Here is a 15,161-nt window from a genome sequence, read left to right as displayed (position 1 = left end):
AATTGACAATCAATTTCACAATTTCATTCATTTCTTGGCAATTAGCAAGACACGCTCATGGAAGGAGTGGTTCTGCAGGGGTAGACCACAAACCACTTCTCAGTACCTATGCTTTCTTGCTGAAGTTTTGGTCAATTTTGTATGTTGGTGATGCTTTCACACTTGTGTTTGCATGACATGGACTATACAACCCACACAACTGGCTCTGGTAGAACATCCAGGATGGCACATCAATGGGAGCTGTAGCAAAAAGGCTTGCTGTGTCTGTCAGTATAGTGTCCAGAGGCTGCAGGTATTACCAGGAGACAGGCCAGTACACCAGGAGAGGGGTCCGTGGAAGGGGAATAATCCAGCAGCAGGACCGCTACCTCTGCCTTTGTGCAAGTAGAAATAGGAGTAGCACTGCCAGAGACCTGCAAAATTACCTCCAGCAGCCACAAATGGGCAATTATCTGGACACATGGATAGAAACTGATTCCATGAGGATGGTATGAAGGCCTGATGTCCACAGATGGAGGTTATGCTCACAGCATTTGCCCTGAGAACAACAGGATCGGCAAATTCACCACTGACACCGTGTTTTCTTAACAGATGAAAGCAGATTCACACTGAGCACATGTGACAGATGTGACGGAATCTGGAGACGCAGTGGAGAGCCATCTGATGCCTGCAACATCCTTCAGCATGACCGGTTCACCAGTAGGTTAGTAATGATGGGGGGTGGCTTTTCTTTGGAGGGCCGCACAGCCCTCCATGTGCTTGCCAGAGGTGGCCTGACTACCATTAGGTGCCGAGATGAGATCCTCAGACCCGTTGTTACCCATTTTACAGTTAACAAATTGATTTATATTTATCATACTATAATGATCAAGTAAGTTTGGTCCTTGCTCATGAAGCACATGACAATAATGTCAAGGTCCTGAATGTCGTAATTGGTGCTCAGTATAATCATAGTATGCCCGCTTTTCACAGATGCTGAAAAAGCATTAAATGATTCCGGTTGGTCATTCTTTACTTAGTTTTCTAAGGCATTAGCGTGGGCCCAGCAAAAAAAAAAAAAAAAATATATATATATATATATATATATATATATATATATATATATTGTGCTTGTGCTTGATGGCTATATATTGGGGAGGCTGTGACCAATGCATTTCCCACTCTAGGCTTATACTCAAGTCAATAGGTTTTCCCAGTTTTTTGTGTTAAAATTAGGTGCCTCGGCTTATACTCAAGTGTATAAGGATATAGTATAAAATAATAAACCTCTTATACTCATCTATCTCGCTGCTCCCATTAAGCCACAGTGCAGCCCGCCACTGCAGAGCTTATACTTATCTTCTTTGGGGCTCATATTCTCCCGCGTCAATGTCAGTCACCGCCAGTGTGTGGTTACAGAGGCCTGCACACCCATCCTGACCGCTGCTGCTTGCCTACAAGTTACTGAAATGAATGCAGTAGCAGGCACACAGCAGAGGTCGGGACGCCAGTACTGGCCTCTGGAAACAAATAGAGGCCTGGCAGCTTTTTATTTTTACAGCCCCCTAGTTGTGTCTAAAATATATATTCATTCCTGGACGACCCCTTTTAATGGTCTTATAGGTAATTCAGAGAATGATACAGCTGTCAATGCATTGCTGCTTAAGACTCTACTTAGGAGAATGGATTTCAGAAATAACCTAGAAATAACTATATACAATGGGAACAACCTCCATAGGCTTCAACAAAGTCAATATGATCTGATTAGACGGTCTTAAAACTATACATAATTTGGTGGCTGTGATAGATAAACTTTCTCCCTTTTTTCTACAGATTCTTCCCATCGAACTCTCATACTTATTGGTCAAAAAATATTTATTTGCATATTTATTTTCATGTAAAAAACTGGGGCTGGCAAACCTGTAATACTACGACACTACTTTCTGGTAAAATAAACCCTTTTTTTATTTTTCCATATATGCCACTGTCAAAGCCTCAGGGGAGGAGAGGTACACCTAACATGTTAACTGTTGTGAGCCCTCTTTATAATTATTTATATATATGTTGCTATGTGTGAATGGGTTAAATTAAGACTTTTCTGATTTTGCCATCTTTGAGGAATACGTACATACCCATGAGTGGCTACAGTGCACACTATATCCACATATAGTATGAAAAGATAATGATATATATTAAAATTTATTTTAAAGCTCCATTTCTCTTCATTGTTTATACACACTGCACCTTATATAACAGGACAGCTCCACTTGGTGCTGCAGCTCAATTCTAGCCACTGGATTAAGATGAACTGCAAAACCAGGCACAGCTGTCAATAAAGCTGAACTAATTTTTCTGTGCAAAGGGTTAAAGGGACTCTGTTGCTAAAAGTTGCCCATTTAGTTGTAAAAAATGCCTCCAAAGTCATATGCAAATTAGCTGAGAATGGTCACTTTTCATATGAGATGAGTCACCTTTAGAGGCTGGAAGAGAGTTGTTACTTCAAATTTCTCAGTCTTTTATCATAGTAAAGATTAGACTCTCATTTTTTAAATCACATTAGGCTTGTGGTTATGTGAGTTACAGGCAGACACATTTGGAAATGCGAGCTGCAGAAAAATATCCAATTACTGTCTACCTTTTCAACGGTAAGGAAATGCTAGAAAGAGGGAATGCTTGAAATGATATGTCATACAGTACCTGAGTGTACTGTTTCAGGGTCCCCATAAGGGTACTATTCATTCTGCCTATCAACAAGGGTATCCGGGTTGGACCTCGCATTTGATTAGTAGTGGCCTGTCCCAGTCAAGCTATACTTATATATATTTCATCTGATATATATATATATATATATATAGATCCATATTCAATAAAAATGTAATTCATAATGTAATGTAAAATGATGTGCTGTATAGAATGTCTCTCACCTCTACAGTATCAGGAGATGAAGCTGTCTCCACTGGAGGGTCTGGAATATCTTCATCATGAAATGTGGCGCGTTTGTAGTCAGACATCTGCAACAGCAAGTTCAAACCAGAAAATATATACTATTCTATAACATGTAGTAGCAAAATGTGAAGGAAAATATTTCCCTATTATTTATAAAAAAACAATAGATTTATTAACAAAGCCAAGTACAGGCAGTCCCCGGGTTACATACAAGATAGGGTCTGTAGGTTTGTTCTTAAGTTGAATTTGTATGCAAGTCGGAACTGTATATTTTATCATTGTAACCCCAGACAGAACTTTTTTGGTCTCTGTGACAATTGGATTTTAAAAATGTTGGGTTGTCATAAGAACCAGGATTAACAATAAAGCTTCATTACAGACACATTTGGTAACTGTTACAGCTGATCATTGTAACCTAGGACTAAAGTACAATAAATTACCAATATCTAGAGGTCCGTTTGTAACTAGGGGTCATATGTAAGTCGAGTGTTCTCAAGTAGGGGACCGCCTGTATTTAATGATCATTGTAGGTATAAAATAGGTTACAAACTGGTCCCTAACGTTCCTAAAACCCCTAGTGAGTCAGGGAAGTCATGTCTGGCCTTAGACTTCCCTAGATGCTGCAGAGGAAAAGTACTATTAGGTCTTGGTCAAGCAAGATTTACAATAAGTTGCCATTATTTTGTATTTTATAAACTTATTTGTTTTATTCCAATAGTCATTTTCACTTTTATGTCTATGCAACTTAATAAAGTCTTGTTTTTCATGGGATGAGTTGTAGTTTTAGCAGGAAAAGGGCTATTTCTATTCTAGTAAGCGCTATTACTTTGCTTGCTATGCCATCACACACTTATTGATGGAAGTCTGTCTACCACTATCCTTGCTGTACACATAATTACAGCATAGATCAATTCCCTTGTCTTTTCCAATATGATCTGCAAAAGGCACAGGAAAGCATAGCTAAAATAATGGTTGCTAAATTTAGCAAAATAAAGTGGACAGGTTTGCTTACATTTTTTACTGCTCTGACGCTTAGCTTTATCTTTTTGAGTACTTAAAATGATAGCCATAACTGCAAGATGGCAATGCTTTGCGGGAGTTTATAGGGTGCTGGAAATTCTACTGTCATTTCTATCACTAGCTTCTATGGATGAGGAATATAAAGGCTAGCTAACTTCCTAACAAATTGGCTCTCAAAACTAGCAACAAAGCAAAATCAGAACAGAAATATTAGATAATCCCATAGAAATTACTAAGGATAATTTTACCATGTCCCTGTTTTAATAAACCTGATGAAAACAAAAATACACTTCACATTCACACCTTAAAGTAAATTAACCACTTGGATTTAGTGGTTATAACCTAAGCATTCTTACATGCAGGTGTGTGTCCCCTAAAAAAACATCTGTTCTTCAATTAGCTGTTTAAGGCTTATTTTCTGTGAAAAAGGACTTTAACAAATATGCAAATAACGCTCAGGGGCTCTTGTGTACATCAAAAAAGCCCCTTCTGGCTGCATCAGCTGCTAATTATTTACGTGTTCCTTGGGCACCTATGCCCTTCTCCTCCCAGAGATCTGTGGACAGCCACCAAAGCCAGAAGAAGCTTATGTGACGTACACAAGAGCCCCTGAGGGCCATTTTCATATTGTTAAAAATTCTTTTTCACAAAAAATAAGCTATTAACATATAAATAAAGGAGTATGCAAGTATGCTTGGGTTAAAACCATTAAATCCGTGTGGTTAATTTACTTCAAGGTGTGAAAATTAAGTGCATACAGGCGGTCCCCTACTTAAGAACACTCGACTTACATATGACCCATAGTTACAAACGGACCTCTGAATATTGGTAATTTATTGTACTTTAGCCCTAAGCTACAATGACCAGCTGAAACAGTCATCACAAGTGTCTGTAATGAAGCTTTAGTGTTAATATTGATTCTTATGACAACCCAACATTTTTAAAATCCAATTGTCACAGAGACCAAAAAAGTTCTGGCTGGGATTACAATGATAAAATATACAGTTCTGACTTACATACAAACTCAACTTAAGAACAAACCTACAGACCCTATCTTGTATGTAACCCGGGGACTGCCTGTATTTGCATTCATCCCTCTAAAGCTAGTAAATATCATACTTGGTATGAGCATTACAGGTAGTTCAGCCATGCCACTTTTTTAGCTAATACCATTTTGGTGTCAGAACAAAACTAAAATAACACCAGCCTCTCTTAAATATAACATCTGCAACATTTATTTAAAGCTTACTTATCTCTCAGCAAATTTGTTTCTTTGTGCCACCTTAATGAATTAGATACAAAGTTTACTATTGACACTTGCTCTATTTTCGTTTCTGCAATAACTCTTTAATACCATTCTCTTTTGCATTGTTTTTGCCACATTTTATCCAATAAATGTGACTCATTATAGACCAACATCACATGGCTATGCACTGTCAAAGCAGCACGATAACATACAACGTATGAGAGGAAACTATAGTAGTATTTTACCACAGGAGACTCAAGTAAAATTTAACTTGTCACGTGAAACATACAATCTGATTTGCAGGCAGCATGTTATAAAGGAGGAGGATCTGAGCAGATCAATATATAGAGGGAGAATATTTTTTGATTTAGTAATTTCTGATCTTTTTAGGCTTTAAAGTTTAGTTGTAATTACTAGTGAACACTTCCCGATCTATATTATACCTATGTGTGTATCTAAATATTAGGCACAGGCAATACATACAATAGCATTCATGCGAGTACAGTGCAAAAATACATATCCTAGAATGCAGAATTTATTCCTATGATTCCAAAATAGAACAATAGTATTAGGAAAGGATAAAATGGATATAAAAAGGTGATGTTAGAAACTTTCCAAACTATTTAGAAAATGCTCATGGTTCAGATTGAAGAAAACAGTACAGGGCCTGCAGAAATGTAAAGGAAGACATGGGTATCACAAGAAGCCTTTACAAAGAGGAGGTGAGACATTTGTGACACTTATCAATAAACAAGGATTTCTATAAATGATGAAGCATTAAGGCATGATTAAGCAGACAGATGATGTTAGTATGGTTACATTTGTGCATATTGTAAAGTGAACATCAGGAAAGCTATTATTATATATTACGTGTATATCCACGCCTACATCAGTGCATGTTACATATAGGCTAGAATACACCTACTTTCATACGTCAGTGTATATGGATGACCAGAAATAAATTAGTGTGCATTCAGTGTATATAGATCTCCCTTGGCACTCACGCTGTTGCTGAGATTCTGAAGCGCAACGTTCATCCTGGTGATGATGGAGCAGCATCTACATGAGCCGAGCCAAGAAATCCAGAACCATGCGCAGAAGCCAAGGGATACTGTGCCCGCTGCCCATTCCCAGATCGCCCAGCAGATCCTTGCTAGCCTTGGCAAACTGCTGGGAGATAAGGCCTGAGAGAGGGGGAGGGAGAGGCAGGGCGAAGGAGGGAGGGAGTGAAGCTGGGGCTGCTAACTGGGAACGCTCTGGTTACCATGACAAAACCCTATTGTATCCTTCAACAGGAAGGACAGGAGAGCATCAGATGTTACAGGGAGGGGGAAGAAGAAAAACAGCCTATAGATCATTTGTAAAGAAAAGAGAACGCACCGAGACTGAAAGATAAAGAAATGCATTTGACACACCAATAAAAACGTAAAAACTACCGATGACAAGATGTCTTATGATTATTACAAAAATATCTGCAAGCACTTACCATGGTGATGGATTGTACTAGAGCAATGGAAGCAGCATTAGAGTGATAGACTAATATATAACCTGTGCTTCATGTGATTCATTGTTGTGCCTGTGTATAGATAATTATATATAGAAAATATCATTGATAAAATTGTGTATATAGTAGTTTAATATCTACATATAACAACGCTTTCTGATATATATTTTACATCCAATTAATTCATATTCTTACTTCTTTCTTTTATATTAGTTATAAGACTAAAAATGATAAGAATATGAATATAATATTGCTTTAGTTATCCCATAAGCACTTAACACTAACGTTCTAACACTAAAATTCTCTTTAGATGGTGGGCTTCAATTAATAATTGTGTAATTGTTTGTGTAATTGTGAGATGTGGTGCATAGACACCAACAGCCACGATTGATGCCTTAAAGCAGAATAACTTTAAGTATTACAAATCACAGGGTAAGCAATGATTTGTAATGTATTTGCAATTCATTTTTATAAATAAATTATTATTATTATTACTTATACTAGTGTACCAATACCCCATACGTGGTGGTAACACGGCACATGGCTGAGCATAGAATGAAAGGAGGCGGCATAGAGAGCAGATTTGCATTGTCAAATTGTACAGGCTATAATTTTTTACATTTTTTTAAATGTGGACCTATAGGGGCTTATTTTTTGGCCACATGAGATGCACTTTTCTGGTACATAATTTTGGGGCATCTATAGCTGATTGATAAGATTTTATTTACTCTTTGTTGGTGAAGGAAATGAAAATCATAAATTTTTGTTAAGATGTTTTTATTTAGTTTTTTTGGCCATTCACCATAACATAAAAATTAAAAATTATTTTTATTCTATGGGTCGCCACACTTACGAACATACCTCATTTATATAGATTTTTAATGCATAACATTTTAATACAATTTTACTGAATAAAAACTAATTTGGACCAAATTTTGTTAATTTTAGTATCACTATGCCTGGGTTTTTTGCAGCCAGATCTTGTGCAGTGAGCTCTGCAGATTTTTGTGGCAGATAACTTTTAAAAAAGCATTAGCAAAGCGAGTGTATGAGCTTGGCGGCGAGTGTGCATTGATCTGAAGTGTGTGCAGTGTCTTAAGTGTGACTTACGTTTAAGGAAGGATTACTTTTTGGATCCAGCAACAAATAGATAAGTGCATCTACATTTTTTATTTCCTGATATTCATTGTGTGATTTATATTGCAACCAAGTAGATCTGAAGGTATTTTACTTGCATAATCTGTATATTGTGTGGGGGGTATAGGGAGGCATTCACCTTGCTTATCTAGACAGTATAGTCACAGGTGCTGCCTAATTAATAGTGGGGTGTGGCTATCTAATTAGCAGCCTTTATATACTTCTGTGGTCAGTTTGTTTGGTGGTTTGCAGCCAGATCTTGTGCAGTGAGCTCTGCAGATTTTTGTGGCAGATAACTTTTAAAAAAGCATTAGCAAAGCGAGTGTATGAGCTTGGCGGCGAGTGTGCATTGATCTGAAGTGTGTGCAGTGTCTTAAGTGTGACTTACGTTTAAGGGACTTAAGTTTGAGGGGCTTTAGCAGGTAACTTCTGTGTTCTGTGTTACTCTGACTGTAAATTCTTCTTTCTGTGCATATTTCTATTGTAATCCCCATTAGAATAATGGACTCCATAAGTGGCATTGCTACACGGTGTACATCCTGTGCCATGTATGCTTTCCTTGAACAGCCGTTCGAGGGGGAATACTGCTGTGTGGGGTGTGTGAAAATTGCTCATCTGGAAGCCCAGATTCTGGATCTAAATGAACAAGTTTCAAGGCTGCGGGCAATTGATAATATGGAACGAAGTTTGCTGCTCCTGGAGCACAAACTCTCTGGGGAAGATGGTTGTGGGGAGAGAAGTATGGAGGTGCAGAGTGAGGGGGCAGCTAGTTGGGTAACATGTAGAAGGCGGGGTAGAGGGAAGAGTTGTAGAGAGTCTAGTCCTGATCTGGTGCACCCCAATAAGTTTGCCAGGCTGGCGGATGAGGGGGATATCAGCTCTGGGGTAGCAATGCTGCAGAAAGATGTGGCCGCTAGCAACCAGGGGAATGTGTGCTCCAGTAAGAAGGGTAATGGGAGCACAGGCAAGGTCAGACAGGTGCTGGTAGTGGGAGATTCCATTATTAGGGGAACACACAGGGCAATCTGTCACAAAGACCGTGCATACCGAACAGTGTGTTGTTTGCCGGGTGCTCGGGTTCGGCATGTTGCGGATCGGGTTGATGGATTACTGGGAGGGGCTGGTGAGGAACCAGCGGTCATGGTCCACATTGGCACTAATGACAAAGTAACAGGTAGGTGGAAGGTCCTTAAAAATGATTTCAGAGATTTAGGCCATAAGCTCAGGGCAAGGACCTCAAAGGTAATTTTCTCCGAAATACTGCCTGTACCACGTGCCACACCAGAAAGGCAGCGGGAGATCAAGGAGGTAAATAAGTGGCTCAAAAGTTGGTGTAGGAAGGAGGGGTTTGGGTTCATGGAGAACTGGGCTGACTTTTCTGTGGGCTACAGGCTCTACAGTAGGGATGGGCTGCACCTCAATGGGGAGGGGGCTGCTGTTTTAGGGGAAAAAATGGCTAGAAGGTTAGAGGAGTGTTTAAACTAGAGACCTGGGGGGAGGGCAACTACACTTGTGCAGGGCAACTAGACGGTGTACATAGAGAGCTGGGAAGAGCCATAGTCCATGGGGGAGGAAGGGGGGCTGGAATGAGATTGGGAAATAAGGACAAAAGGAATATGGACAGGGAAAACCATATAAAGTGTATGTACACAAATGCCAGAAGCCTCACAAACAAAATGGAGGAACTGGAACTCTTGATGTTGGAACGGAAATATGATATAGTGGGTATCAGCGAGACATGGCTGGACAGTAGCTATGACTGGGCTGTTACTATAGATGGTTATAGTCTTTTTAGAAAGGATCGTATAAATAAAAAAGGGGGAGGGGTTTGTTTATATGTGAATTCTTGCCTCAAGCCCGTCTTGCGAGATGACATCAGTAACGCAAATGTGGAGTCCCTATGGGTGGAGATAAGGGGAGGGAAAAAGAATAATAAAATATTACTAGGGGTTTGTTATAAGGCTCCAAATATAGTGGAGGCAGCAGAGGAAATGCTGATAAGTGAAATGGATGCGGCTTCAAAGCATGGTGAAGTACTTATCATGGGGGACTTCAATTACCCAGATATTGACTGGGGGGCAGAAACCTGCAGGTCCTTCAAAGGTAGCAGGTTCTTGTCAACAACAAAAGACAATTACCTGTCGCAACTAGTCCTGGAGCCAACAAGAGGGGGGGCACTGCTGGACCTTATCCTTACCAACAGACCTGATAGGGTATCAAAACTACAGGTTGGGGGGAACCTGGGGAATAGTGATCATAATATCATTGATTTTGTATTACGCTTTACTAAGCATGTTAGTGAAGGGGCAACCAACACTCTAAACTTCAGGAGGGCAAATTTTCATCAACTAAGGGAAGACCTTAAAGGCATAGACTGGGATAATGCTCTCAAAGACAAAAGCCCCCCCCAAAAATGGGACTTTTTCTCATATATTCTGAAAAAGTCCTGTGAGAAACACATACCTTATGGGAAAAAGCATAAAAGGAACAAGAAAAAGCCTATGTGGCTAACTAGTCTTGTAAGGAAAGCAATAAGCGAGAAAGATAAAGCGTTTAAGGTTCTAAAACGTGAAGGTAGCGATGAGGCATTACAGGATTATAGAGAGAAAAATAAATCCTGTAAAAAGCAGATAAAGGCCGCAAAAATAGAGACTGAAAGAAATATTGCCAGGGAGAGCAAAAATAATCCCAAATTATTTTTCAAGTATATAAATGATAAGAAACTAAAAACAGAGAGTGTGGGTCCCCTTAGAAATAACATGGGGGTCATGGTGGAAGGAGATGAGGAAAGGGCCAATCTACTGAATGTCGCCTTCTCAACTGTCTTTACCCAGGAAAATCCCCTGGTGGAAGACACAATGAGGAATAATGTAAATTCTTTTTATAATGTCAACAGTTTAACCCAGGAAGAGGTACGGCACCGCCTCGCAACCACTAAGATAGATAAATCACCTGGGTCAGATGGCATACACCCCCGGGTTCTGCATGAATTATGTACGGTGATAGACAGACCGTTATTTTTAATATTTGAAGATTCACTGAGGACTGGTTATGTTCCACAGGAATGGCGCATAGCAAATGTGGTACCAATATACAAAAAAGGATCAAATAGCGATCCTGGAAACTACAGACCCGTAAGTCTAACTGCTGTGGTGGGGAAAATATTTGAGGGGTTTATTAGAGATGCTATCCTGGAGTATCTCACTGTGCACAACCTTATAACCCAGCGTCAGCATGGGTTTATGAGAGATCGGTCCTGTCAGACTAATCTGATTGGTTTCTACGAGGAGGTAAGTTCAAGACTGGATCTGGGGGACGCTGTGGATGTTGTATATCTGGACTTTTCAAAGGCATTTGACACCGTGCCACATAAAAGGTTGGTATATAAAATGAGACTGCTGGGAATAGGAGAAAATCTGTGTATCTGGGTAAGTAATTGGCTTAGTGATAGAAAACAGAGGGTGGTCATTAATGGCACATTCTCCGATTGGGTTGATGTTACCAGTGGAGTGCCACAGGGGTCAGTATTGGGGCCACTTCTTTTTAATATTTTTATTAATGACCTTGTAGTGGGTTTACACAGTCAAGTTTCAATATTTGCAGATGATACTAAGCTGTGTAAAGTAATAAATACTGAGGTCGATAGTTTAGCATTACAGAGGGATTTGTGGAAGCTTGAGGGATGGGCAGAGAAATGGTTGATGAGGTTTAATGTAGATAAATGTAAAGTTATGCACTTGGGCCATGGAAACAAAAAGTATAATTATGTTCTAAACGGTCAATTACTTAGTAAAACTGAGGCTGAAAAGGACTTGGGGGTATTGGTGGATGGTAAACTTAATTTTAGTGACCAGAGCCAGGCGGCTGCTGCTAAAGCAAATAAAATAATGGGATGTATCAAGAGAGGAATAGATTCTCATGATAAAGACATAGTTCTGCCCTTATACAAATCCCTGGTCAGACCACACATGGAATATTGTGTACAGTTTTGGGCACCAGTGTATAAAAAGGATATAGTAGAGCTGGAACGGGTGCAGAGGAGAGCAACCAGGATTATTAGGGGAATGGGGGGGACTAGAATACAATGACAGATTACAAAATTTGGGATTATTCAGTTTAGAAAAAAGACGACTGAGGGGAGACCTCATTACAATGTACAAATACCTGAACGGACAGTACAAGGATCTCTCCAAAGATCTTTTTATACCTCGGCCTGTGACCAGGACAAGGGGGCATCCTCTACGCCTAGAGGAGAGGCGATTCTACCATCACCATAGACAAAGGTTCTTTACTGTAAGAGCAGTGAGACTGTGGAACTCTCTGCCGCATGAGGTTGTTATGGCGGACTCTATGTACATGTTCAAAAGAGGCCTGGATGCCTTTCTGGAGAGAAAAAATATCACGGGTTATGGGGATAAAACATTTATTTAATTCTTGAAGGTTGGACTTGATGGACTTGCGTCTCCTTCCAGCCTCATATACTATGATACTATGATACTATCTTCTCAACCGCATAACTTTTTTAAAATTTTTTGGCTGACAAATCTGGTTAAGGGCTTATTTTTTACGAGAAGCATTGTTCTTTTTAATGTTCTTATTTTGGAGCGAGTAACATTTAAAACACTTTTTAGCGCATTTTTAATGGGTATTAATTGAAAATTATCTTCTTTCAGAATTTTTTTTACAGGGTTCATCATGCCAGTCCAGTAACGATTCTGTTTTACTATACAGATTAATAAAAAACAATTTGGAGAAAATCTTGTTCATTTTAGCATCACCATCTTTTCAGATGCATGACCTTTTTATTTTTCGGCTGACGAATCTGGTTAAGGGCTTATTTTGTGGCGAGAAGAGTTGTTCTTTTTTGTGCATTACATTTTTCTGATCACCTTTTAGAGCATTTATTAAGGGTATTCATTAAAAATTATCTATTTTCAAAATTTTTACTTTTTTATTTTTTTGCGGCATTTACCGTGTGGATCTAGTAATGATTCTGTTTTATTATATGTGGTGTTTTTTCTGTGTATTTGTGTTTTATACATTATTAACATTATACGTTATTTGATTTCATGCATTATAAAGCAAACATACCTTGAGAACGTTGTAGCTACACTGATTCAGAAATATATCTTGTTTAATCCCTGAGCTGAGTGGTTTTGCTGAAAAAAATTATTATAAAATTCAGGGTAATGAGTCTCTGTCACTCCTTTGCCTGGCTCAGCACTTCTCCTCTTACTCTGCCCAGGAGAATGATACACTTACAGGTAGAAGTAATCAATCACAGCACCATCCCCCAACTGCTGTGTATGAGTGATCCAACTCAGGTTGATTAGTTCTGTCTGGAACAGTGCAGACAGTTCGTGTAATGTGTTTACGTACTGCCAGAAGGATTCAATCCAGCTTTCCTGATTGTCATAATTTTTTTTCAGCAAAAACTCAGGGATTAAACAAGATATGTTGCTGCATCAGTACAGCTACAGCATGCTCAATGTATGTTTGGTTCATAATGCATGAAATCCTTCAAGTGTTTGTATGGGAATGTATAATATTAAGGGCTTATATTTTTATTTACCGTATTTTACTGTTTTAAACTTATTTTTTGTACTTGGCACTTGGCAGACCTCGGAGCAGCCCAGAAGAGAATCGGATCCCATGGTAGGTGGCATGGGGGATCCGATCCCTAGGGGGAAGACCCTTGCCCGCCGCGAACATGCTTGACCGCAGAATGTAAGGGGCTAACACCTGTGAGTGGGGCCAGCTCCGATAGCTAGTGTCAGAGTGCGGTGTCAGTAGTGATATACAGCAGACACCTGTTGCTTCTTGTGCCGGCTACTTTCGTAAGCCAGTGCCAGAAGCTGGACCTAATAGAACGTCATGAAGCTAAAAATATCTTCCTGCAGGGACATACTATTACGTCCATGTGCACGTAGGGGTTAAAATAATACATTTGGTGAAACATGTTAAGTAATTACTCCTTCCTAACTTTAGTCTTTGGGGAATATTTATCAACAAATATAAGATAATCCTTTTGGAGTATTTAAGTACATTTTATATGTATTGCCTTCCCCAGTTAGCAATTTTCCAATACATGTGTGTTACAGAACTCAAACTACAAACTTTGTATGTAATTTGTATATTGTCTTTTGGATACCTTTTGGAGTCAATGTTGAGAAAGACCTACACTGTAAACCTACAATGACATTTCATAAAGCTTTTTTGCTTCCGTTAAGGATATACCATATATGCTCGAGTATAAGCCAAGGGAACCTGTCAGCAGAAATTGACCTATTAAACCACTACCAGTATGTCATCAAGCAGCTAAACACCTTCTAGATCATGTCCATATCATGGCCCAGTGTGGAGTCATCATCCAGAAAATCAACTTTGAAGTGAATATAATTTGGTTGTATAAAGTGAAGGAGGTGAAGAGTTTAGCTGAAGTCCAGCTTTCCTCACTTTGTAGTGCCCTCTCCAATGTATTTGATGATCCTGCATCCAGACACATCACTAACCTGATCTATTTCATTTTAAGGTGAGGAGAACTTGACATCAATGCTGAGCTCTCCACCTCCTTGACTTTATTCAACCAATGTACAACTCACTTTAAAGTTGATTTTTTTGGATGATGCCACCGCACTGGGTCATGAAAGAAACATGGTCTTAATCTGCTTCACAACATACTGGTAATGGTTAATTAGGTTACTTTCTGATGATAGGTTCCCTTTAAATGTACGTTACAATAATACAACAGCATAGGAAGCATCACTTTAACAAGAAACATTATAACAGCAATACTGTTGTAATATATTTAAGTGTTAATACCTGCAAGTACAGCACTGTTCTTACTTCTTCTTGCTTTTCTCCTTGTCACTCAAGTGTGAATGTCATTCTTCTATAGGAGAGAAAAAATATTGTAATCTGTTATATTCTGTAGTTCAACAGCTATCACATGGATGTAGCTACTGCTGAGACTGTATCATTCAGCCATCAGTCAGTTCTCACTTTAATACATACCCTTGTAACTTACCATGCTAGCCCCAAGCGTTGGTGCCAAACACACATCCTAATGTTCTTACGTGTGCTTGTACAGTGCTTTTCACTGGCATTGGTAGTAAATTTTGCACTTTCTAACACAGCAGGAAGGGTGGGAGCCTTTCCTTCCACTGTAATTAATATTACGTAAAACAGAATAGTGAACAATAGTCCCCAGGGTGAAATAGTTTACAATGTGATAACTGTAGTAACTGTAGGCGGTGGCCCATGGCATGGTTTGGTTCTTTTTCAATGGCAACTTTCTTGTTCTAAAAGAAAAAAAAAGGAACATGTGAA

The 15,161-nt window shown here is 39.1% G+C and overlaps 1 protein-coding gene across 2 annotated transcripts in view; it reads right to left on the bottom strand.

Moving 5' to 3' along the window:
- Nucleotides 1-14,878, bottom strand: part of ECE2 (endothelin converting enzyme 2) — a 52,462-nt gene extending 37,584 nt beyond the window's left edge. The window contains exons 1-4 of one of the 2 annotated variants that reach the window (XM_072142379.1): nt 14,860-14,878; nt 14,655-14,724; nt 6,678-6,767; nt 2,904-2,990 (exon numbers count right to left, since the gene is read on the bottom strand). In XM_072142379.1, coding sequence (XP_071998480.1) covers nt 2,904-2,990; nt 6,678-6,680 — 90 coding nt within the window. In that variant the 5' untranslated portion in view covers nt 6,681-6,767; nt 14,655-14,724; nt 14,860-14,878. Of the gene's footprint in view, nt 1-2,903; nt 2,991-6,195; nt 6,476-6,677; nt 6,768-14,654; nt 14,725-14,859 lie in introns of those variants that run through there. The other variant, XM_072142378.1, reaches the window with a different exon arrangement.
- Nucleotides 14,879-15,161: the final 283 nt, after the last annotated feature.

The sequence above is a fragment of the Engystomops pustulosus genome, chromosome 3, assembly GCF_040894005.1.
Source record: "Engystomops pustulosus chromosome 3, aEngPut4.maternal, whole genome shotgun sequence".
NCBI lineage: Eukaryota > Metazoa > Chordata > Amphibia > Anura > Leptodactylidae > Engystomops > Engystomops pustulosus.
The sequence above is the reverse complement of the archived record's forward strand: the minus strand, read 5'-3'. Positions and strand labels throughout refer to the sequence as shown.